At 37.9% G+C, this 24,076-nt stretch overlaps 2 protein-coding genes across 6 annotated transcripts in view; both read right to left on the reverse strand.

The window, feature by feature from the left end:
- PAPOLA (poly(A) polymerase alpha) overlaps positions 1-22,384 on the reverse strand; it is a 43,972-nt gene extending 21,588 nt beyond the window's left edge. The window contains exons 1-11 of one of the 4 annotated variants that reach the window (XM_064713836.1): positions 22,103-22,384; positions 13,610-13,780; positions 12,453-12,519; positions 11,071-11,152; positions 10,499-10,608; positions 8,543-8,596; positions 5,262-5,373; positions 3,923-4,012; positions 3,690-3,828; positions 2,186-2,258; positions 605-725 (exon numbers count right to left, since the gene is read on the reverse strand). In XM_064713836.1, coding sequence (XP_064569906.1) covers positions 605-725; positions 2,186-2,258; positions 3,690-3,828; positions 3,923-4,012; positions 5,262-5,373; positions 8,543-8,596; positions 10,499-10,608; positions 11,071-11,152; positions 12,453-12,519; positions 13,610-13,780; positions 22,103-22,110 — 1,027 coding nt within the window. In that variant the 5' untranslated portion in view covers positions 22,111-22,384. The remainder of the gene's footprint in view (positions 1-604; positions 726-2,185; positions 2,259-3,689; positions 3,829-3,922; positions 4,013-5,261; positions 5,374-8,542; positions 8,597-10,498; positions 10,609-11,070; positions 11,153-12,452; positions 12,520-13,609; positions 13,781-22,102) is intronic. The other 3 variants (XM_064713835.1, XM_064713834.1, XM_064713833.1) reach the window with 3 other exon arrangements.
- Positions 22,385-22,894: 510 nt separating this feature from the next.
- AK7 (adenylate kinase 7) overlaps positions 22,895-24,076 on the reverse strand; it is a 28,974-nt gene continuing 27,792 nt past the window's right edge. For both annotated transcript variants that reach the window (XM_064715011.1, XM_064715010.1), the window contains exon 18: positions 22,895-24,073. In XM_064715011.1, the coding sequence (XP_064571081.1) occupies positions 24,023-24,073 (51 nt within the window). In that variant the 3' untranslated portion in view covers positions 22,895-24,022. The remainder of the gene's footprint in view (positions 24,074-24,076) is intronic.

Below are 24,076 nucleotides of genomic sequence, written 5' to 3' on the forward strand. Positions count from 1 at the left end.
TTTTTGCATATGCCACACTAACTACTCAGTTCAAAGACAACAGATCTTTCCCTTATAGTATTTTCCTTAAATCACCCTTGTGCAAGGCATTTTACAAGGCAAAGAAAGAGTGAGTCATTAAGAAACTGCTCTGAGAAAGCTAGCTGTAGTTGCTCCCTGCATCAAATCTACTTCTTGCTTTGATAACGTCTTCCCTTATCTGCTATAATTATTCATTACTTGGATAAATCCAGGACTCATCTTCAAGAGAGTCTAGTGACTTACATTAGGCCTAGAAACAGGCATCACGTGGAACTATTGCTAATCCTTCATGTAACAATCTAAGCCACTAAAATTAAGTTATTATACAATTAGTTCTTATTTTCAAAGCACAAGGCACCCTCTTTCATTACCCTCAGTTTCTAAGAGTGAAAGACAGGCCTACAGAAGGATCCACTAAGTTTGCACTGTTAAGTTTAACAGGCCAAGTTCAACCTCCCTCAAAACAGTCTCGCAATAAGCTTTTTAACATCCACCCACCTCCCCCTTTCAAAGCATACCCACAATAAAACTATTTTAAATCCATCTGAGAACATCTATATAGAGAGCATAAGATAATACTTACCTTGTTTAAATTCCTCAACCATGACCATCCGTGTGGAAACGGACACATTGTACGTAGAGTTCTGCTGTGGGTATGCTGGTGTAATTATAGGCATAAGATGGTACCTATCACTGGGGTTTACCTACATATAACAACAGCCAATCAGTTTTCTTCAAGCATACACATCAGTTAACAAATTTGGATTTCTCCCTTTACTACAACCAAGTCTTAAGTTCTAAGAGACCTTCGTTTGCAGAGCAAGAGTACAGAGAAAGTTTAGAAAACAAGAAAAATGCTTTCACAAAGGACATCTTTCTGAACAACAGTGATGTGGGAGGGCTGTAACCTGTCAGCACATCAAGTTGCAGGCATTTTCAAATCCAGAAATGCCAACCAAACAGAACAATTTCCCTCTTCAATAGGAATTAGTTTGTGATCACATGAAACCAAGGACACCTCATCACCACATGACCACCTTCTGCAGAATGACTGTCTTCGGACATTGTGAAAGATATTTTACACTTTATTTCTGTAACACTACTGAAAATTAAGAGCCATTTTAAGAAAAGAGGCTCTATGGAACCTGACAGAAGCATCACTTGCATTAACGTACTTTTATTTAACAGCAGACAGGGTAACAAAAAAAGAAAGGACACAACATACACACCAAAGTACATTAAAATATTATTAGGGTAACAATCTTGTAGAAGGTAAATGAAAGATAAACCCCTGCCATTACCTTAGCCCACTTTGATTAGTTACTACAACAGTTCCCATCACACACTGACCTCCAACTTCCTGTTTCAGGAATAACAGACTCAAGAACATGTTTTCAATCACTTCACATATTTAAATGTGAACTTTTGTCAATCAGAAAAAAAAGATTTGAAGTACAGAAGGGAATACAACTCAACCTCTGATGCTTACACTATTCCCCAAAATAAAGATTAGTTGAATATTATGATCAACAAAACAGCATTGAGCACGCTCATATTATGTCCTACTGAAAGCTCACAATGGGAGCCATGCATCTGCTGCAAACTGTTTGTTTCATTGACAGCCTGAAGGACAAATATGTCCAATATCTTTAATATAAGCGCTACAAAGATGGAGATCAAGTATTATAAACAATACACAAAACTACTAAAAAGACTTCAAGTTATTATCTTCTTTGGTGCAAGATGAAAAGATACTTTACCACAACTAAATGGAACCAAGCCTATCTTGGTGTAACTTGCACTGAATTCAAGATACTTACAAAAGTAACAGGCTTGAAGTAATAAGCAAACTATTTTAAGATTAGATATTTTCCAAAAATGCATCACTTTAGGACATATAACTATTTATGCTGAATTTTTATTAAGATCACTTATAGCAAAAACTGGGAGAAAAAGTACATTGATTAGCAAGTGTGCTTCAAGCAGTCAATTCAGAAACTTAGGGTAACTTTGTTCTATACTCAGAAGAATTAGAGGTTACCTATGAAGATATAACACCACAACATTAAGTTCAATAAACCCACAATGAAGTTCACCTAGTATTTTTTAAGCAACCGAATTTATTGTACAGTGTGACTTAGAGGGGAAAAAATAACACACTAACCCTTGGGTCCCATACAGGCAAATTAAGATTGCATTCTTCTGGCTGTTTCAATAGCACTGGATTTGGCCATTCCCTGTTCAAAAAGATTGTAGCACTGAATAAGACTACTGGATACAACCATGTATGATACACAAACAACACTTTTGAATGTGATCCATCTTAAATCTTCTCTCAAAATAAAGCACCATTTCCTCTCAACTAGGCTCGTTTAACTGGGGCTGTTTAAATAAGGTGTATTGCTGAACTACAACACAACTGCAATTAGCTTCTCCAGGGCATCAGAACAAGGCATTTTCTGTAGTCCTGAAGGTTTATAACCACTGGTTTAGATAACTAATTAAAACTCCTCTATATTCTTCCTGAAATATACTAATCAATGATAAATTCCTCTGTGAAGACTGACATTGAGTCCATCTTCAAGCCAGCTGTTTCATGGACAAACTACAGAACAAACAGCCAGCACAGTTACAGGCATACAGCATTATTACAAACCATATGTATTAAAAGAATATTATAATCAAGAGAGAAAGAAACTTTTTTAATTAAACACTAAAAAGTAACACTTGTTCTTCAACTCATCTTACCCCATGAATAAAAATTATCTTCCTATAAAGAGCAGAAGTCAGTTAATCTCTTGGAATTTGTACATTATGCTCCTATGCTATTCATGTACCAACAGAAGAGAATTCCAAGAAACACATTAAACAGAGATTGCAACCAATTCCCCTCTATTACCTTGGTGTGGCAAAATATTACTACATACCTCAAGGAGGCTATAAAGCCTATGAATACACGACAGTGAAAGTGTGCAAATTATCTTCACATTAAGAAGACACTATACTTGGAGGAAAGCAACATCTTGGTGATTCTTAACGTCTGTCAGTGTCTCATGAAGAATACAGGTATGCAAATATGGACTTTCAAGAAAAACAGTACTCATCTGTAATCTGCAAAGTTCACTTTTGTCCCATTTGTTCTATATTTACTTGGAATGTTCCCATCAGCTATTCAAACCATGTTTCTGAGCTAACTAGCTCAAGGGTATGAAATGGCATGTAATTCTGAAACACCTACCACTTTACAGTGGTAAAAGATTAAAAATCCACATTTTTGCCATTGGTTCTCTTAACTGCATTTAAGCTATATGCCTAAATCAGATACTGGCATACCTCATACAAATTTTGGGGTATATGCTATTATTTTTTACTATAAAAATATTTTATCTGAAGAGTATGGTTGAATTACAAAAACTACATGAGAAAATTTTAATTAAGAATTGGGTGGCTTTGGTTTGGATGCTTTAAAAATGAGATATGTTGGATGATTTACTGAAAAACTTATCTGACAATTTCTGGTGGCAGAAACAATGCTTCTAAACTTAATTTGGTAACAGCTGAAAATGGTACCATAAAAACAGGACTAAAATTTAGTGTCTACAAACAATTTTATTTTAGTTTAATCTAAATTAAAAACAAACCAAAAAAAAAAACCAAAAAAAACATACCATTTAGAAAATACCAAGAAAAATTTATGTACAAGAGTTGATGCTATTGCATTTGGATAAAGCTGGCAAGTTCTTGCTACTAGCATAGCCCAGGACACACCGCCAAGGAAACCTAGTATATTGGAATAGATGTTGTGGCCTGTGGATCGAGAAGAGAAAGACAAAAGGAGAAACATGTCAGTAACCAGAAGAGGTAGTGAAGACTTGACAAATTTTGGAATATAACTGCTTACGTTTTGCCCACAATTTGATAGCTCTCAGTGTTAACCTGAAGTTGTCAATGTTTGGTACTAGATGCAGAATTTCATCGGTTACCCGGCAACCTGCAAAAGAAAAAAGGAATTAATTACAGTTGCTGTTTCCAAAGTTTTTTGCTTGCTTATCCTCCCCCACTGTCAACACTACCAAACTTTTTAGACAAGCTTGCTGGAAACTCGCTTCCTATTCTGATTAATTTTGTTTTGGATTAGAAAGCTTCACATATTTTCATGTGTCTCTTTTCACTTTTAGTGTTTTATGGCAACACTCAGGTAGCCAATTCATGAGTGCATAACTACACATTTGGACTGCTACTTGATTTTTTTGCTATTAATGAACTATATAAGCTGCTGAAGAACAAACAAGTTCTGCTGTTATATGAACAGATGAAGTGTATCATGGAGTGTGCATGCATAAGTCTTCATGGTGTAAGTCCTCATGAACCTACAGAAAACCTGCCAGCCATAGGTCAAAGTTGTGAATTTTAAAGACCAGGCTAAAACGAATAGTTTTTAACCATACTAGCTCTACTACTAGTTTTATGGCATATTTTAAGACTGTAACATCATAGATGGCAATATTAACTGCTTAATTTTAGGGGGCTTATAACACAGAATAAGTAGGACTTCATTGTTACTAAGTTGCTGCAGAGAGCTGTTTGGAAGAAAATAGTATTATCTAAGACTACTTTTAAAGTAAGAGGCAACTACAAATTCTAGAGATTGCACAACATGTGAATTTCACAAAACAGCTAAGTGGATGTGATGATGTCAAATTATGAAGTTTTTAGTTTGTAACAACAATCAGAGCTCCTCATGCAAACATGCTCCTCTTCCTCCTCAAGCTCTGGCCAGGCTAAAAAAACTACCATCCTGTACATAAATAAACATTTTTTAAATGAAGGTATTGTAGAGAATTAAGGGTTACACAATGAACTGATCTCAAACTGACAACATTTTGATATTGCCAATTTATCACTGAACCAATTTAATGTAAGTTTGTGCAAACACAAGTTAAAAAAATAAGCACACATCTTTATTTATAAAAATAGGTAATGCTTCACACAAAAGTCTTGCAAGTCCCATTAATTTCTAGAACCATATATCAACCAAACAAGAGAAAAAAACCATAAACACAGTCTGGCCAAAAAGCAGCAATCCTTCCCTCCAGAAAAGTATACAAAACTGGCAAGACCTTTATTTCCAGCTATGAAGTTGCTGCATTTTCAGTCAAATCCACAACTACTGTATCAAAGAACCTAGGATAGTTATTTAAAGATTAGACAAGCTGATAGACAAATCAGTACATACATACCATTAAGACTTCGTATGCATCTAATGTCTAAATTTTTAAGAAGGCTGTCGTCTCGTAGATCTAAGTCCTCAGGAATAGTTTGCAGTGCTAATCTTGCAAACAAAATATCAATCTTAAGAACAAAAAAAGAGGCAAGACATTAGAGAATCCTAGAGAAGAAAGAATAGTTTTCAAAGTCATTTTCATCAAGTTTACTAATAGTAATCTTGCTAGTACAAAGAATCTCTTTAAAAAATACAAACTAACATCCTTCACAGACACTTAAAGAAACACTTTCAGATCCTTAATCTAATCTTACAACTCCTTTTCCAAGAGGATAAAATACCTATTTCGATTAATATACAACCAGCACACACACAAAAACTATGCTGACTGCCAGTGTAAATAAAATCACTTGAGAACAAGCATCACTTCTAGGTCCAGAATACAAAATCCTACCAACATCAGAACACGCCATGAAAACATAAATCCTGGTTTTAGCTGAAATATTCTCAAATATTCTAGAGAAGAACTCTAGAGAAGACTGAGGGGAGTCTCAGTGCATCCCCCCATGAGGATGTTGAACATGACAAAGGGGCAGGTGCAGATCTCTTCACTCTCATAACCACTTACAGGACTCAAGGAAACAGCATACAGCTGAGCCAGAGGAGGCTTAGATTACATATCAGGGAAAGCTTTTTCACCCAGAGGTTGGTTGGGAGCTTGAACAGGCTCCCCAGGTCAGTGACCACAGCCCCAAGCCTGACAGAGTTCAAGAAGCATTTGGAAAACCCTCTCAGGCTCAGGGGGTGACTCCTGGGATGTCCTACATAGGGCCAGCAGTTGGACTTCAATGATCCTGACAGGTTCCTTCCAACCTAACATATTCTATGAGTCCATGAAAATTACCATGGTAATAAGAAAGAGTAGGATACCTTTCCCATCCCCTGTAAAGCACATGTGTAACTATTTGATTCTATATAAGACCACTATCTATGAATAGTCTACATACCTGATTACAGAAAAGTTTTGAAAATTCAGCAAAATGCTTAGCAAGTATATACATTTTGAAACTACGTCCAATTTTTTGCTATTACTTCTGCAATACTTAAACAAAGGTTTTTCTAGACCAAGAACACCTAAAACACTATTCAGGACTGAGTTATTTTACACTGCCCTGCACACAAGGACACTGCAAAGTGCAGAAGTCAGTTTGCCTTTCCATCACTTGATGAGAATATCAAGTGCCTATCAGCAGACTGTCTGCAAGGCAACAAAGGCACTTCACCAAATGAGGCTTTTAACCAAAGTGCTATCACTTGACCTACAAGGCAATGAAACACGGAGTACTACTGCATCAAGAACTAAACTGGTTTAGTTACATTAAAATTATTTCAGATAAAGTGAAGCTGAAGACACCTTAAAGACTTTTTGTAGGTACTTAAAACTTTGCATCCATCTATTTTAAACTATGAAGCCCTTCTCTACAGGGAAGTATTTCCAAACTATTCAGTGCATTTTGTATTTAGAAGTCCTTAATAGCTGATCTTATCAACAATCTGTATTACACACAGAAGTTCCTACTTGAGTCAAAAGTACTACTTCTCAGTGTAAAACAAGTTCAAAATTAACTTCAGCTTGAAATTCTGCTCTGATCTCTAGAAGGTCTAGCACCTCTAAAAGATTCAAAGCTCATTGACATTTATTTTCAAATAAAGAAATGAACAGTGTGTCTTATGTAACTGGGGGACAGGTAGTAGCAATCAAATACAAAGTACTCTACAGGAAATAAAATTAAGAAAGTTGTTTATTTTAAACAAGAACATAAAACTGGCACGTAAAAACTTATTTTCAGAATTTTTTTAAAGTTTTAATAATAGGATCACCAGAAAGCTAAAGTCCTTTTCTTCAGTTATACCCTCTGGCATGTTTTGCCTGGGTTAGCAAAAGGAAAATGAAATTAAAATCTTTTGATACTGACATAGCTGGGCACAACCACAAATATCAAACTGGCCCAACAGCACTGGTATATACAAAGAGTGTACTTATGCTGTAAGAAAAAGTACTCTCATGCACTGTCAGCAACATGAGTTAAGTCTCAGTAATAAACTGAAGTCCATCAAAGCCCATCATGAATTACTAAATTGGAACAAGATATTACTTCTTTTAGAGGAAAGAGTCAGGTTTTTTCCCCCCTATTTGGTCTTGCATTTCAAATTTCTTTTTTTAAAAAGGAGAGACAACTCCAGCTTGAATGGCTAGAGGGAAAAAAACCCCATGTACAAAAACCAAACTGACCAGAAGACAGCTATGGCAAGTTTCAACATCTAGAATGAATACCTAAGCTATGTAAACAGCAAACAGATTATCCAGAAAAATGTTCCTTCATACCCAGCTGCATATGGACAGTATAAAATGGCTAACAGATACAAATTCCCAGACTGGGAGACAAGAAATTGCCAATCTTGTGTACAATACTACACCATACCATTTGCCAGAAGACCAGCACGGGAATTCTTTCCCCTCTGTAAACTAACCTTGTACCCACCAGTTACTGGTTGAGATCATCCAACTACAAGTCTCATTAACTGTGTGTACAAACAGGTTGTATGTTTTTTTCTTGTCACCAAGAGATGACAGTTTGACTGTGTAACAGTCTGACAAGAATAAACCGAGTATCTTTTGAAATCACCATTCCTGTTTCCTTAGTAAAAATCAAATTAGCAAGTTCAGTACTCCAAGACAGCTGATCCATCAGGCTACAGCCACCAAAACCATTGTTCAGGTCACGTCTTTACAGATATGTCAAGAGATCAGGACAAAAGGAATACCTTCAGCAGCAAACTTTTGACAACTACTTAAAGACCACAACTTTCTATAATGTAGGATAATGAAGCAAATCTTTCATTTGGACAGTTAATCATTAGCATTGAAAAAAAAACTTCTGAAGCCACATTATTTAGAAATATAAATTTATTGCATGCTAAGCGTAAATAATGCCTATTCTGGTACTCTACAGGTCGGTAAACTAATCAGTACAAGTGGGCAGCAGAGCCAAAAAAAAAATAAAGAAAGAACAGGGAGATATTCTGCACACACCTTTAAGTCCATCAAGAAAAACTTATTTCAGTCTTAAATCTCCACTTCAAATTACACAACTGAAGACTGTTGACAAAATCTTAGGTATGAACTTGGGAGAGTCACTTTAACAGCATTGCTATTACTGAATAATAACTTACTAAGATCTTAAAAACTTTGTTTTAACCACATTCTACCAAAACAAATTAAAATAGGATCTTTACCTCTATTCCATCAAAACAAAGTTTAATAACTGGGACAAAAGCTTCTTCAACAGCCTGGGGGGAAAAAAGGTGCATTTTATTTTCAGTATAGAGAACATTTATAAACAATAGCTACCAGGTCTAGACAATCATAATGAAATGTTATTTATACCAATGCTTTTCTGCTTTCAGGTTGATTTCTGTCAGCAATGTCTTTCCCCACCACTGAGAACTTATGCAGTAAGCACTACCTACTATGTGCTGCAGCTGTCTAGATATAAATAATGATCCAAACTTGTACCAACCAGTTCTGATGGTGTTACCTCAAGGTTCAACCCTTTTCTCCTTACACATGATCTTTTACCCTTCACAAATATTTCTTAAGTATTCCAAGTCATGATCTTTTACTCTCCACAAATATTTCTTAAGTATTCCAAGTCCAAGCTATAGGGATTCTTGCTCTAAAAACCCTATTATTTCTGCTTCTACAGTTGGTATAAGAAATGAGGAGAGGACTGTATAACTAGGCAGCCTGACATCAACTAAAGCAATCACCAGTCTCCAGAGGTCAAGTACAAGTTGAAAATGTGTTTTGAAGAACAATATCACAATGCAACTTCACATCTCTTCTGGAATCAGCCACAAGTACCATTTTCTTGAACTGAGCATCTGAACTAAATGCAGATCTGCAGCACATGGTTTTAGTAAAAGCAATGAACACTGCCTACCTCTAAATAAGAAATACTCTGAACTGTTGGAGTTAAAACTTCCAGAAGTATTTCAGTTCTTAGAGACAACACTACTGTCTGTGCTCAAACCTTAGTTAAGGTTATCTTAACGTTACTGGTTGGCAGGATGGAGCAACCCTAAGCAAAAATCAAATTTAAAATATCTCATACTCACTACAGCAATCACTAAGAAAGTTTATGTTCCCCTAAAGATGGACATGTACAAACTTCAAATATTAGCTAGAATGATCTAAAAGTATTATGACACCCTGATATAAAGGTTATTTGCATCACTACAGCGCTACACTGGATACCATACATACCTTGCTGCTTAATCAACTACATTACCTGGAATTAAGAGTTTACAGTAAAGGTGAATGGAAACCTGAAAATTTGAATCCTCTTAAATATAGCATGTCAATTTAAAGATTACTGAATGTGTTCAGATAAAGTGTTGAAAACAGTTGTTTCAGTGCATATAGTGTTACCACTAGATGTTTGCATTACCCTGGTAGTTACCAACTACAGGGTGCATAGATTAGAAGAATGCTGCAGAATCAGACCCATTTATTTTATGAAAGCAGGACTAAACCAGAGACTTGCCAGGACCTATGTTCATCTAAAAAAAAACCAAAAAAAACTGGAGCAGAGAAAATTTACTCTGAGCCAATATCAAGACTAAAGCTCCCACCAGCTGACTCAGGGAGGTCACTGAGGTATAACACAAACAAAATACTGCATTAGTATGGTCTTCCACTACAATAAGGGAAATCATCTTTAGAAGCTAAAAATCACGCACAAGCATTTAGTAACAAAAGACACTAAAAATATAGCTTCCCTTTACAAATGCACAGTTGACAGCCAATATAAAAAGTTTAGTTAATATCAGCCACCATTACTGTTTATGTAAGCATGAAGTTATAAAAAAGCAGCATAAAACCTTCATCAAAACTAAACAAGCTTTGCTGTGAACCCTGTCAAACTAACATTTATATTTGTGTCTGCCTGCTTCTAGAGAATAAGCAGAAATTTTGCCATACTAACATACATGCTAAGAGAACATTCTGCCATTCAAATTTTTAAGTGTATCTACTAAGCGAGACCAGAGAAAATTCGGCTTTGCTGCGGGTTAACAAAAAATCTTAAAATCTTAAAAGTAAAGTTATATTTACTAATTTAATGCAACATCTTTCACTACAGAGTTCTCCTAATCCTCAGGTCAGCAAGCTGTACCAGGTGTTTCACATACCCTCAGATCTTTCACTTCTTCTTGCTGTTTTAACTTTTCATAAAACGATGTGAAAAAATCACTTCTTTCCACATGTCTTGGTGCAACACACAGGGCATCAATATCAGCACCTGAAATTGTTAATTAGCAGAAGTGTATTAGTCAATACTTCACATGCATAGAATGCCAGCAATAGATATATTTTTATTAATAATTAAGCAGTAAAATTTAGTTTCATCATGTGGAATGGTGGTTTTTTGAAATACTAAGTCAAACCAAATGAAAAATAATTCATGGCCATTAAACATACAGAACACATACATATGCTCTTGCTTCAATTGTGGAACATGTGCAATTTTCTAAGAACAAAACATGAAATTATAAGTATACAACTTCCTCTGTCTTTAAATAATTTTCAACTTTGTTTCTCAATTCATGCCCTGAAAACATAATACAGGAATATAATTCTTTTATTTAGAATGAAGACTAGAGGTGGTTAACCAAAAAAATTAAGAAATCTAACACCACCTCAAAATACAGCAAGATCAGTCATTAGCTCAAAGACATGGATTTTTATCAAAAAGGGAAATTACCTTTTGTATGAACCCCTAATCTATACGATCCAAATGTAAAAATTTTTCCTCCAACGTTTTCTATCACCGATTGCGGAAGATTCTAAATGGAGCAAAAAAAGGTTATTTTACCTCAACAACTTAAAACAACACAAGCCATTTATTTTCAAACAAGAGGAAAAATATTGCACAAAAATTATGCTGCTGAACTACTGAAATAATCTCAGTATTCACAGAAAAGACTGAGATACTTTTGCCACTTGGATCATTTATAACATTTCAACTACGTTACACATTACCACCTCCAACCTGGTAATTGTTGCACCAATTCTACACTTCAGGTGCAACAGCTTTATGATGTTACAGAGATCAAACATTTTGCTTACCACTCAGGCATTTTAGACAGACACAGAAATAGATGATGGATTCCAATTTAGAGCAACTCAAAACACTACTCTATCAGTGTTTATTACATTACTTTCAGAGACACTTGTACCACAGCCTTTGAATAAAAATTTGGGGTTAGGAAAGGCATTTATTTTATGTTTAAATTGTTTAGGTACATCTACTAAAATTCCTAGTCTTTAAAAAACTGTTGAATCCACAGTACTGTGGGCAAAGAGGGCTATCCTTTCATAACAGGATGCAATGCTACAACCTGAAACCCTACATGAATGTTTGTTTATGCAGCAGAAGACAAAATAAAGCCAAACTTCTATTTTCAACGTACATGATATTAACTTAAGCAGCCTTCAATCTTACATGAGTCACGATATTCTCACTATTTTGTTTTCAAGGACCAAGACACACATAGCAGGACTGTCCCTGCTCATAATCTTGTTCATATATAAATTCTCATTGCATAAAGAAAGTATACAGAAAACATAAAATCCCAAATACACACAAAGCAATATAGCCTAAAAAAAAAAATCAGGTGTTTCCTCTTAAAAAAAAAAAAAACCACTACAATCACACAAATCTATAACCAGTCAAACAATATGTGTGAGAACACTGATTGCTACAACCTGGCAAAAACAGTATCAGCATTATTAGTGTACAAAAGTAACATTACAGGAACAACATTAAAGAAAAATACCACAGACAACAAAGACGCAGTAAGTTCATTTTAAGATTAAGCACTGTTTCACAAAGGCAAATACTCTAAGCCTGTGATTAGTACAGTACTATATGCAGGAATTTTGAGAAAAAGACAAGTTACATCTATCAGTTCCTTTCTTTGACAAGGTTCTGCTACTATGAAGGGGCAATGCTGCTTGTAAACAAAAGAAACTACACAAGGATGGTATCTCTTTTGATTCCCCAAATCTGAGGTTCATTCCATTTAGTACAGGAATGTGTTTCAAAACACAATATTGGCAACCCCATGTAAAGTACACCCATACCTTGCTTTCACTGATTTCTCGGATCCATTCCTTTACCAAGTTATTTAATTTTCCCAAAATTAGAATCCTATTAATAAAACAGCAGAATGACAGGTTACAAACTTAGACAAAACTAGTAGAATTTTTTATCATTATAATGTTACCATCATAACACGGTAAGTCAACTTCAGTAACACTACAGTTCTAATTAGAGATCTTGTTATATATACATATATACTGAAAGAGTTACTCCCACAACATTCCCACTATTTTTCACCCCTTAGAAACATTCAAGAGATTTAAGCTCCAAAAAAAAGAAAGCATGCAAGGCATACACACATGAATTCAACTCATTTGCAAAATAAAATGGTAATTTGTATAACTCATGCATCTAAAAGAACAGTGACAAGCAATACTGAGAGGGGGGGAAAAATCCTCAAAAAGCTTAATAAGGAAAAAAAAGTATGAAGTCCATTACAATGAAGTAGTGATGAAGGGGAAAAAATGCAAATGCACCAGCCTCTTAAATTTTAAGGCCATTTTAATTCCTCTCTGTGTTTTGAGGTATTACTCTTAATTGTGAAGCAAAGTGAAAATTTTCCAGGATAGAAATCCATTTTAATTTCGGTGAAATGCACATTTTTGAGTTGAGTCTGTGGTAAGAAATCGTAGCTATTTAGCCAGACTGCAAGGCCTAAGCTCAGTGAAGTTACTTCAGTGAAGGACAGAGATAAAGGGGAGGAGACAGAAGATGATAGAGAGAGACAGGGACTGCTGTAAGGGCAAGTCAGCCTGACCTCGGAATTCTTTCTGATAAAAAGGAACTAGTGGTAAAAGTCACATGAAACCCATAAAAATGAATATGTATGAAGCTATTGTGAAACTGTAGGCATATGTATTTGAGAGGGGGATAAAGGGAGAGCTGAAGTTCTCAGAGGTACGCATGCCTTTTGAGGAGAGCAATCTCCACTTGTGTCCAGCGCTGTAATGAACATACCGAGCTTTACAACTTTTATAAAGTTGTGAAGTTTCTTCTTTTCTCCACAAAACAATTGAGAAAAATTAAGCTTACAATTCCACTAGGTGTTTAAGAAAGCATTTGAAAGAACACACACACACTTGGTGTTCAACAGTCACACATGAACCTCATGGCAGGACACAAAACAGTGTTCGCTCACCTGCGTTGCAGCTCCTCTTCCTCTTCAAACACACCATAAGGTTTTAGGGTTTCGATTAATTTCTGGGTAAGCATGCAGTCAAACTCCTTGGGGGCAGCTAAACTGATGGGTGAGGTAATGCCATAATGCTTCTGTAGTTGCTGTGTTTGTGATCCCTGGGTTGTAACGGGACTAATAAAGGCAATTGGATAAAGTTACTGACAGAAACAAAACCAAAGAAATTTATTTTTTCTAATCAGAGTAGACAAGAGATACATACTAAGAAAAAAAAAAGTTAAGCCTAGTGTGAGCATTTTCATCCCAAATCACTCTGTTAAATCTGTCCTGCTAAGAACACCAATTGAATTACCTTTCACCTTCTTTTAATATGCAGTCATTTTTTTCCCCCCATATTTTTTTTTTCATTCTACTAGGGCAAAACCTGTATCAGTTTGGGTTCCTTCACTTTCATAAAGCCTAAAGTAAAGAGAACCCTTCATGTCAAAAAGTCAAGCTGACAGCAAAAGTGAAAGCCCCATTCTTGGGAGGCATAACATTCCTTGGTTATACTGCTCTGCTATCAGCCCTGCATGTTTACACCTATTATATCCTATTTCTATCATACAAAATGAGCAATATTTTCACAAAGCTAGCTACCTATTACACGTGCAAAAACTAAAGCAGTACTTTAATTTTACTTCCATTATTTATCATAATCATCTCAAGATTTCATTCCTCATTTCCATAAGGGCTATTAAAAAAAACCCTAAATTAAAAATTGGCAAGAATACACAAAACACGATATAGTTTTCCAGAAGTTGAATCCATTTAATGACAATTTCAAGTACTACAATTTGTTTGCAATCAAGAATTTAGTCACAATGCAAGCTTAAGCACATCTGTCCCTTTGCTCATCAGCAAAAAAAAAAAAAAAAACAAGGGCACATCAGGAAAAACATTAAAAAGTGCACATTTCAAAAAATTAACCATCAAGTAATTGTGGAGACTAGGGCAATGTCCAGGAAAATTATTTTATACTTTTATCCTTGAGCTAATAAAAAATCTGGTAGGAGTTGAATAAATCATATACATCCTAGCACTTTAAGTGTCAATGAAAACATTTTTCTTTAAAAGATCTGTTCAGATGAATTACATAAAACAGTAATTCAAATTAAGGACAAAGGAAGCCCCTAAAACTTTTTGCTCCTTTTAAAACTTTCTTCTCTTCAAAAAAAAAAAAACCACAAAAAACTTTAGGAATGTCAACACAAGTAGTATCTTCAGCCACTTAAGTGCCTCTAAAAAAAGCAGCCAGAAAACAAAAAGTGTCAATGTATAAACATCCTTTGAATATTTTAACTTCTACCACAAAGTAAGTTGTTTGAACTACATTTTCTCCCCTATTGCCAATTGTTATTTTGAAATAAAAACATGTTTTTTAATTTAAGATTTGTGGTTAACTTTTGCAGGTTTTTTAAAGCAGTAGTACAAAACAATCAATATTTTAGCTTTGTGTAAAAATTTCCTGATGGTCTAACTCTAATTTTCACCCATTCATAGCAAGAAACTGAATCCAATTCAGCAGATATTAGACTTCATTAACAGGGCTTGCAAAACACAGCCTGGCAGATGCTGTTACTAGTTTTCAAAAAAGACTCAATGTCACTCAAAACCAGATTCTGCTGAGCTAATGTCTGAAGTCACCAATGCTGACAGAGGCCTCTATATTCCCCCTACTTGAAAGGGCCATGATTCATAAATTCAAGAACTAAGAACTAAACATAACCCTTTACATTGTCTATAAAATTACAGCACATAAACCCCAGGCAAACATCAGCTCTCTTCCCTAGTGAGGTTTACACCCAGCCCTGGCAGTGCCATGTGCAGCTCTGCCTCCCAAACCCCTCCCAGCAGGGACTCACCCCCGTGCTCCTCAGCCCCTGCAGGCCCACCAGAGCACGGCCACAGGGCACGAACCGCTCTGAAACTGCTCACTAAAACAACGGCTTCAAACACCCAACGTCATCGATCACCAGATAAACATCTCTGGGAACTGTTACATAAAGCCAGCTACGGTTCTTACATTTACTTTTACAGTAATGGAATAACGATGCTATCAACAGCACCGGACCTCTCCAACGCAAGTGTTCCAGGTATTTTTGAGCACTGAGGAGTTAGTAAGTACCCTTGCACTGGGTTAGTGTGTAACAATTCTCAGCACAGATGCCTTCAAGACTTTGGTAGCTGCAGAAGACAGTTAACATGTATTAACACTGAAGAGAACATAGGTAATTTCCAGATAAAAACATTTAAATTGAAGCTCTGCTGTTTACACCTGCTAAGTTAACTCTACTTTAAGGTTTCTGTCGCACAACAAAGAATATGAAAAATATTCCTTTAGAAAATTCAAGAAAAAACGGTATGCCAAGAAAGTTTGTTAAACTTAATGAAGGACTGAATAAAGTAACTTATTCTGTCCATGTATTCATTTAAAAGGCAGCATGAAAGTTCATATAAACAAACAAGTAAAGGTATATCCTCTCCCTGCCTCCTACCTTCCATAGAGATCATACACTCCAATATTTTCCCTTAGTCACACATGGGCTTATGGACATTCCACCTTTTACTTGTGACACATCCAGAGAAGACGTGTCACTTAAGCTACCAATTTTATTCAAAGAGAAAGGTGAAAAGCCAGGGAAGTATCAGTGCTGACCTGCTACCCAAACGGATTAGGGATTAGCCTTGCTGGGAAGTCAATACCTTGATGGTAAATCACTTCTGGTTCTCACTAAAGTTACACATTAACAACACGCAGAGTATTAAACAGCAACTGAAGTTCCATCTCAGCTACTCACTCTTGACAACAGCAGATGTGGCAGATCATCTGGGTCTGACACAACTGAAAGCATGTCTAGGGCTTGTTGAGTTGTGGGATTTTTTGTTTTGGGTTTTTGTGTTTGTTGTTTGGTTTTGGTTTTTAATAAAAAAACAAAAAACAAACCAAAATACCAGAATAAACAAACCAAACAAACAAAAAAAAAGCAAGCTAAACATTTCTTTTTAAGATCCCAAAGAAAATGAAGATACAATTTGAGGCTTTGGGGTTTGTTTCTTGTTAATCACATATAAACATGAAGATCATCCTATCATTCTGAGATGACCATGAGCTATCTGTCAATTGCACAAATACAAAATAAAGTCACAGAAAATTATACAGAGTTAAATTTAACATGCTATTGTTGCAGCTCTGGTTTAATCTGAATTTTTTAAGAACTTACACTAACAATTTACCACGTGCAAGCTGGGCAACAGCTACAGTGGATTTATTCTAAAGTGTTATGATTCAGTATTTCAGATTCAAATATTAATTTAATCAAAAAGAAACTTACATGTCTTTCTTCCCCATATAAAAATACAAACACAATCTAGTCTATGTTAAGCTGAAGTGCAGCCAAACTTTTTCCTCAGAACTTCGAGTTTTGGTAAGCAGTATCTTTTTATATTGTTACCAGCAACTACCTAACTAAAAGAACAGACCCTGGCTATATGGCCACTGCTAAAACCCATTTTAAGCAGTGCAGAAGTGGAAGGAAAAAAAAACCAAATAAAGCTTGTAAGAAGCTTTACAGTTTCCAGAGCAAACACCTCTAAACTCCTTTATATGGAAGTGACTAAATGTTGTTCTAAGGCAGAGGAGGGATTACAATGCATCTTCTGAAGATCAGGTGATAGCCTGAACACATCCATTTAAACTGAACACAGCACAAATACAGCTGTACCTATGTAACACTGTCCCATATATAACTAAGACTTGGAGAGTAATTCCAAGTTCTGTACTATTGTTTGCTTTAAGAACACTAGAACCTTTCTTCATCCTCAGAAAAATCAGCAATGCTGTCTTGAACTTTTTCAGATGTGCTCTTTATTTAAACCAACTTCTACCCCCACAAGAAAACTTGTCTTTCTAAACACTTGTTCTTCTTCTCTCCCTGTATTCCACATCCATTCTAACAGTACTATTTTTAGTGCTATTTCTGTTGGGATTTTACATTTCTTATCAAAACCAAAATACAGTTGCTACCAGTACCACACTATCTACATATCATGATCCTGAAATTTGGGAAACATCACAAAAATAAAAGACAATACAAACAAGAACAAATCATAACAATTTAAATCCCCTTAAGTTTCAAACTCATCCAGATACTAAGGCAAAATACACAACTTAAGGATTCTCAATGATTATCCTCACTTCTCTGTTTGCCTCTACTGATTAGCTCAGCAAAATGTATTCCTTTTTATTTGCTGATGAAGACACCCCAGTCAGACTCCTGAAACAATACTGGTCATCACACCATCTGGTTAACCAGCTGGAGCTAAATTCACGGAGCTCAAGCTCCACTGTGTCCAGATTCAGAGAAACTCTGCTGAGGAGTTTTGCTTCATTTTGAATTTCCTTCAGCAATGAGTGACTGGCAATTCAGAGTGAAGATTCCAGCTTAATGCTTACATCATCACTCCACAAGAAGTTTCAAAAATCTAGGCAGGAAACAGCAATGAAGTCTGTGCAAATCAGTTACTGGGAACATGTTTCAAATGGTTAAGACAATACAGCTGTCCCCCTGAATAAAAGTTTCAGTATCTAGCAGAATATTACTGGACCATTCAGGCCATGAATTATGTCTTCAACTGTCAGTATGAAGTGTTCAAAACAAACACTGGCTTGAACACAGGCACTGGAGCAATTGCAGGTAACGGGTACCAGAAGAGGCTCACCTATGGCAAAAGGAAGCTCATTCACACACATTCTGCTGACCTTGGACACTCTCCTGAGCTCTCTGGCTCTTCTGTTCACACAGAAGAACAAGAAAGGCAGCATGAGCAAACAAAAACCCATCCACAATAGTCCTACTAACACAGCTGAAGGAGAAGTTTCTCCAGTTTAAAGAAAAGAAAGTGCTCATGAACTGCACAGGCAGCAGCTGAACCAAAAACTATTTTTATGGCTATATGGGAGACAAAAAACTCAAGAGCAATTTAAGAAATTCAGTAAGGCTGAATCAAAAGATAACAAGGACTATAAACTAAGAACTAGGAATCTCACAAAGCATTTCACTGTTAAGAGATTAATTTGTCTCAGTGGTGAAATCTGCTCAGCCCAAAATAACTGGGTTTCCCAGTTCTGTGCAGTACCTTTACATTAACAGGTATAATCTCAGTCCTTTTTTAGAGTGATACTGGAAGACTGAAAGTTACTGCAAAACCATATATCCTTGCATCTAATCCTCAGCACACATTTTTGTATTAATTGCTTCTCAGTTAAGAAAGCTATCACTTTATATTATAGCAACTATTCCTCTAAAGTCAGTCCACTGCTCTCCAAAGTTAAGAATAATTTAATTCCTTTACTAACAGCCTATAAAATTCTCAACTCTCTCTGCTCAGAGACACTACTTATCCATTCCCAGTCAGCACAAGGCATTTTAAATACAATGCTGTATTTCCAGCATGTAAACTGACAGTCTCTAATGAAAAGTGAAGAAAACAATGACTTTGCCTATGTCTACAGCAAAGTCCAGTGAAAGAGAAACTGAGAAGTATTATTTCAAAAGTGAGAATCAGCTTGACTGTCCATTGGAAAGAATAACTCTTAATGACATTCCGAAACTCTAATATAGAAGTTAGCAATACTAATAATACTAAAAATTTATAGATCTTATCTTTTAAAATGTTCATGTATATGCCTCAAAGCACTTTTCCACTTCTGGTAACAGAATAAAACAAAATATTTCCAAAGTGTTTTGCCATGAATTCAGCACACACAGACATTCAGCACCTTACTAAGAAACAGATTCACGTTCTCTCTGTTTGGAGGGTTAGAAAGCCCCAGGTTACATGAAAAGAGCAAATCATCACTCTCATACACATAGCTCCACCTTCACTGAGTCAGAAGCCTTTCTGTATAAGCCCCAGATCCAACCAAAACACATGAACAGCTTAGTGAGCTCATCCTTCCCTGGTATCTTATGTTTCAGATAAAGCACAGGACCATTCTATACATAACCATGCACTCAAATATATCTTTATGACAGGGGAAATTGTCATCCTTGCTTCTAATCAGCTTTTCTGTAAAGACTTCTTCCTTATACAGCTCCTAGCGCTCCTCACATGAGAATTCTAACAAAAAGTCATTAAAGTCTCTAAAATAAATTTTAATATTTAAAAAAATACCGAAGGCTTCTGTAAATGCCAGATATCAGCATCAGCAGTCTTACTATTGATGTACCATGTACAGGAAGAATTTGATTGGTTTTCTACTTTTGAATCACACTGTTAATAAGTGCAATATGAACACTGGTGAACTCTGGAGAACCCGGAACTCCAAGTCAAGAATGACAACCTCTGGTTGTATAAGAAATAAGATTTGACAAGGCCTGTCAATTGTAAACACCAAGCCTGAAAACGCAGTTTGAACAACATATTGAAAAGTCAGGCAAAAAAAAAAAAAAAAAAAAGAAAAAAGAACATTTTGTCACCATGAAAGTTTGGCAGTAACATAGGGTTATTCTACTTTCACTCAACAAGATTATCGTCCAGAAGACAGAATCAACTGTCTGGAAAGAATTACAGAGGAAAAATCTTCCCAAGCTGCCTCTTTCTCTTCTCTAAAGTCAGAGGCTTCACTTCACAAACTCAAGAATTAGCATTACCAGCATTTCTACTTAGTGGCATTATAATACTCACTTTAAAGTCTTGACTGGATGATCCCAAGTCAACAATGTCAAACATACATATGACAGAGCAAATGCATAAACTGAAAAAGGCCCATTTTTGCTAACTACAATAAATCTCCTGTACTAGTTAAGTTGCCAAATAATGTTTACACTGAAAATAGAAATAACTTGGTGCCACTGTAACTATGTACTGTTATTTAAGTGTTTCTAGTTAAAGTATCATAGACACCTACATCAAGAGAAATTATCAAATCATTCCAAAATTTTCAGAATTGAAGATGGCTGTTATTACAACACATAAAAGTAGCCCAAACTTTTACATGTTGTTACTTACTAAGCCTTTGGAATTTATGTAGTCACAACACAATAAGCTAAGAATGAAAGCAAGTGGAATAAATACCCTCCCATTTTCCTGAGGCTGAAAAGCCTAACCAACTTCAAAAGCTGACTTCTGGTAACTTTTCATTGCCATAATTAACATGTGCAAAACTCACCTATAAAGACATTGGCGCTTCGTTATACAACCATTAGAACCTACTCAGCATAACCATTTTCCTTCCTGCATTCACCCACTGGTTCCTTCCCTGCCATAAACCCTCTCAGATAAGTTTCTATCATGTCATCCACCCCATGACTAACTTTGCAGTACTTCAGACTGAATTAACAACCACAACAGACAACCCTGGCCATTCGCCACTTAAAAGTTGACATATTTTTAACCACAGCGAATAATCCCAAATTATAACAGTGAGAGAAAGAGTGTAGAATCACAAACTCTTTATATTTCTCCTTCAACGAAAAAAAACCCCACCACACAAACAAAAAAAAACAAATAAACAGATCAACCGAGCAAAATATATAAACATGCCTTATTCTGAAAAGTTACTTGATAACCTACACATCACTGTTTCCCTCGATCTCTATAGCGTAATAAAATACTAAGATTGTGAACTTCAGAACTGAGGAGCTTTAAGTTTTGTCGTCTCAATCAGAATTCGTAAAAACGTCAGCGATGAGGGACGGGAAAAAAAAAAAAAAGGTAGCGAAAAAAAAAAGCCAGAGGTAAAAGAAAAAAATCAGCGAACAAACTGGGCTGAATAAGGTCACACTTGGTTATTCCCGACTGCCAGCAGGGTCAGGGCACGGCCCGGCCAGCGCACAGGCGCCGCGGCTGCCGCCGGCGGGCGGGAGGGACGCGCGGGCCCGTCCGCCGGCCGGGGGCGCTGCCCGGAGCCGCCGGCAGCGGGGGGTTCCAAGGGCAGCACGCCGGGCTCGGGGAGCCCCCCGGAACCAGCGGCCCAGGGTCTCCTGCTCCGGAACGGGGATAAACTGCCCGCGTGGTCACAGCGGGAGAGACCTCACGGGGCTGGGGGAAAGCGCTTCACCCTTAGCGGCCGGGGCGAGCGAGGGACAAACACGCGGGTCTCATCCCTTCGTGCGCCCTGACCCAGCAGCGGCGAGCGGAGAGCGCCGCACGCGTCCCCCCCGCCCCGCACGTTGCCGCTGCGAGATCGCAAAGGCGGCGACAACAAGGCAAAAGCCGTATCGCTATCAGCTCCGGGGCTCGCACGATGGGGGGCGAGAAAGCGTGGAGCTCCGGCGGCGCGGGCAGCAGCGCCAGGGCCGCACACTGCGGCAGCGGAAGCGCCCGGGCCGAGGGGACCGCGCGGGGGAAGGGCCCGAGCCCCGGCAGGAAGGGCCCGGGCATGTGGGGAGCGCCGGGCCGGGGCCGGCACAACGCGAGCCCCGAGCGCGTCCCGCGAGCTCCCGGACTTACAACGGCATCGTCTCTCCGGCCCCTCCTCCTCCTCCTCCGCCGCCGCCGCCACCACCGCCGCCGCGTCGTCCCCTTCTTCCTCCTCTTCTTCCCCCTTACCCACCGCTGCCGCCTGAGGACCGGTCACTCGTCCTGCGGAGCGGCGGGAGCCGCGACCATGGCACGGGCCGGGGCCAGGCCCCGGGAGCGGAGGGAGCGGCTGTGCCGGGCCCGGCCGCCGCCGCCGCTTCACTCGCCTCTTCCCCTCCGGCCTTCTAACATGGCGCCCGGACGCTACCACAGCAACGTCCCGGGGCGGGGGGGGCCTGACGCAGCGCTGCGAACACCCCCGCACGGCGCGCACGCTCGCCCGGCCGCGCGTGCGCAGAGGGAGTCAGAGCCGCGGGACACGCTGGGGAATGTAGTCGCGGTGGCGGCGGCAGCGGCGCCGGCCGAGGTTTGAAAACAAAGCGCCAACGGCCGCGGGGCGGCGCGTGCGCGGGACCGGGCCGGGCGGGACGGGAGCGGACGGGACGGAACCGGCTCGGCTCGGCTCGGCTCAGCTCAGCTCGGTTCGGCTCGCCCCGGCACCGCAGAGTCTCGGGGAGCCGGCCCGGCGCTCTGGGCTCGGAAGGGGCTCGTTCAAAGGCAGCCCCGAGCGTGGCTTGGGCTGCCCCCGTCGGGCTCACTGAGCATTCGTGCCCTGCGCAAAGCAAAGCAAAGGGATTCTAAGAGGTGTTCTTGAAGCATCTGCCTGGAGTAGTCTGCATAAACTTTCAAAATATTATAAAAAAGTCACACTCTTTATAGATTAGTTCAAAACTTTATTGTTAGAAAAGTCAATGCATTACAGTAACTCTAGCGAAAACCTTGTTTGCCCCCTCTTTTTAAGTGTCATCTTTATTCTGAAAAATAGCACTTTCAAACTAAAAAAAGTGTCAAAAGCTACCGATTATTTTATCTTCAACTGCTTCACAGGACAAATGGTGACTTTGGCTGACAGCATATAGGACGTATAGATCGCAAAAATATGTGTTTCTTTAGAGTAGGAGATACTGGTTCTGAATTCTATTCCCAACTTGTCTAACTATGAAAACAGATGAAATAAGATACTCTACAAAAACACTAATATATCTGAATAAAAACATCAGGCATTAACACATCTAAAATTCTGATACTCAAAGACAATATAAATGTCAAATGTTTCTATATCACTATTCTTTCAGCTCTTCCACTTTTCCCCCCTCCCTTTCCACAAAGGGTCCTTGCCTTCTGTTTTGACAAAATCCTTTATTTGTTTTACACTAAGTATGCAATCCCTTCGATCTCAGCACAGATATGGTTCCTGTGACAGCTGGATGAAGTCAGCAAAACTGAGAAGGACAGCTATGTGCTGGAAACTCTTCAAGAATCTCTAAAAAATATCTATCTAGTGTTGAATGCTGAAGATCATTAAATGAGTTCTACAGCCATGTGTTTGATACCAAAGTAAAGCACAGGTTTTATGACATACCTGTGTTGGTAACCTGTTTACCAGTCAATCTTCAGAGAAGCACAAGAAGACTGTATTGTGTGAATTTTTGCCTCTTGGCAAACTGGGAGGGGAAATAAGAGAGTTTGCTGCTTCTATTTATTTCCTTTTTCAGTAGAAATACTTTTTTTAATAAAAGTTTTTCTCAGGCTAGCTGCCTTCATTCACTAAGGATTAGGAAAATAATATATGGATGTGTAAATGTATCAATCAATACATACAGCAAATGGAAATGTTGTAGAAGAGGATTAAAAATCCAGTACAAAATAGTAATAAAGTATGATAAATAAAACTGAAGATTGCATAGTAAGCCTAAACAAAAATAACATGAGAAACTAAGTCTTTTTTTATCTAAAATGTATTAGGAATTTTCTCCCTTTTTGTTTCACAATTCCTGCTGCAGCTAGGATTTAACGTTTATTCCAGTCGATATCAGGACTGTTCTTGAAGAGATATTCTGCCTG

Source organism: Zonotrichia leucophrys, chromosome 5, assembly GCF_028769735.1.
Source record: "Zonotrichia leucophrys gambelii isolate GWCS_2022_RI chromosome 5, RI_Zleu_2.0, whole genome shotgun sequence".
NCBI lineage: Eukaryota > Metazoa > Chordata > Aves > Passeriformes > Passerellidae > Zonotrichia > Zonotrichia leucophrys.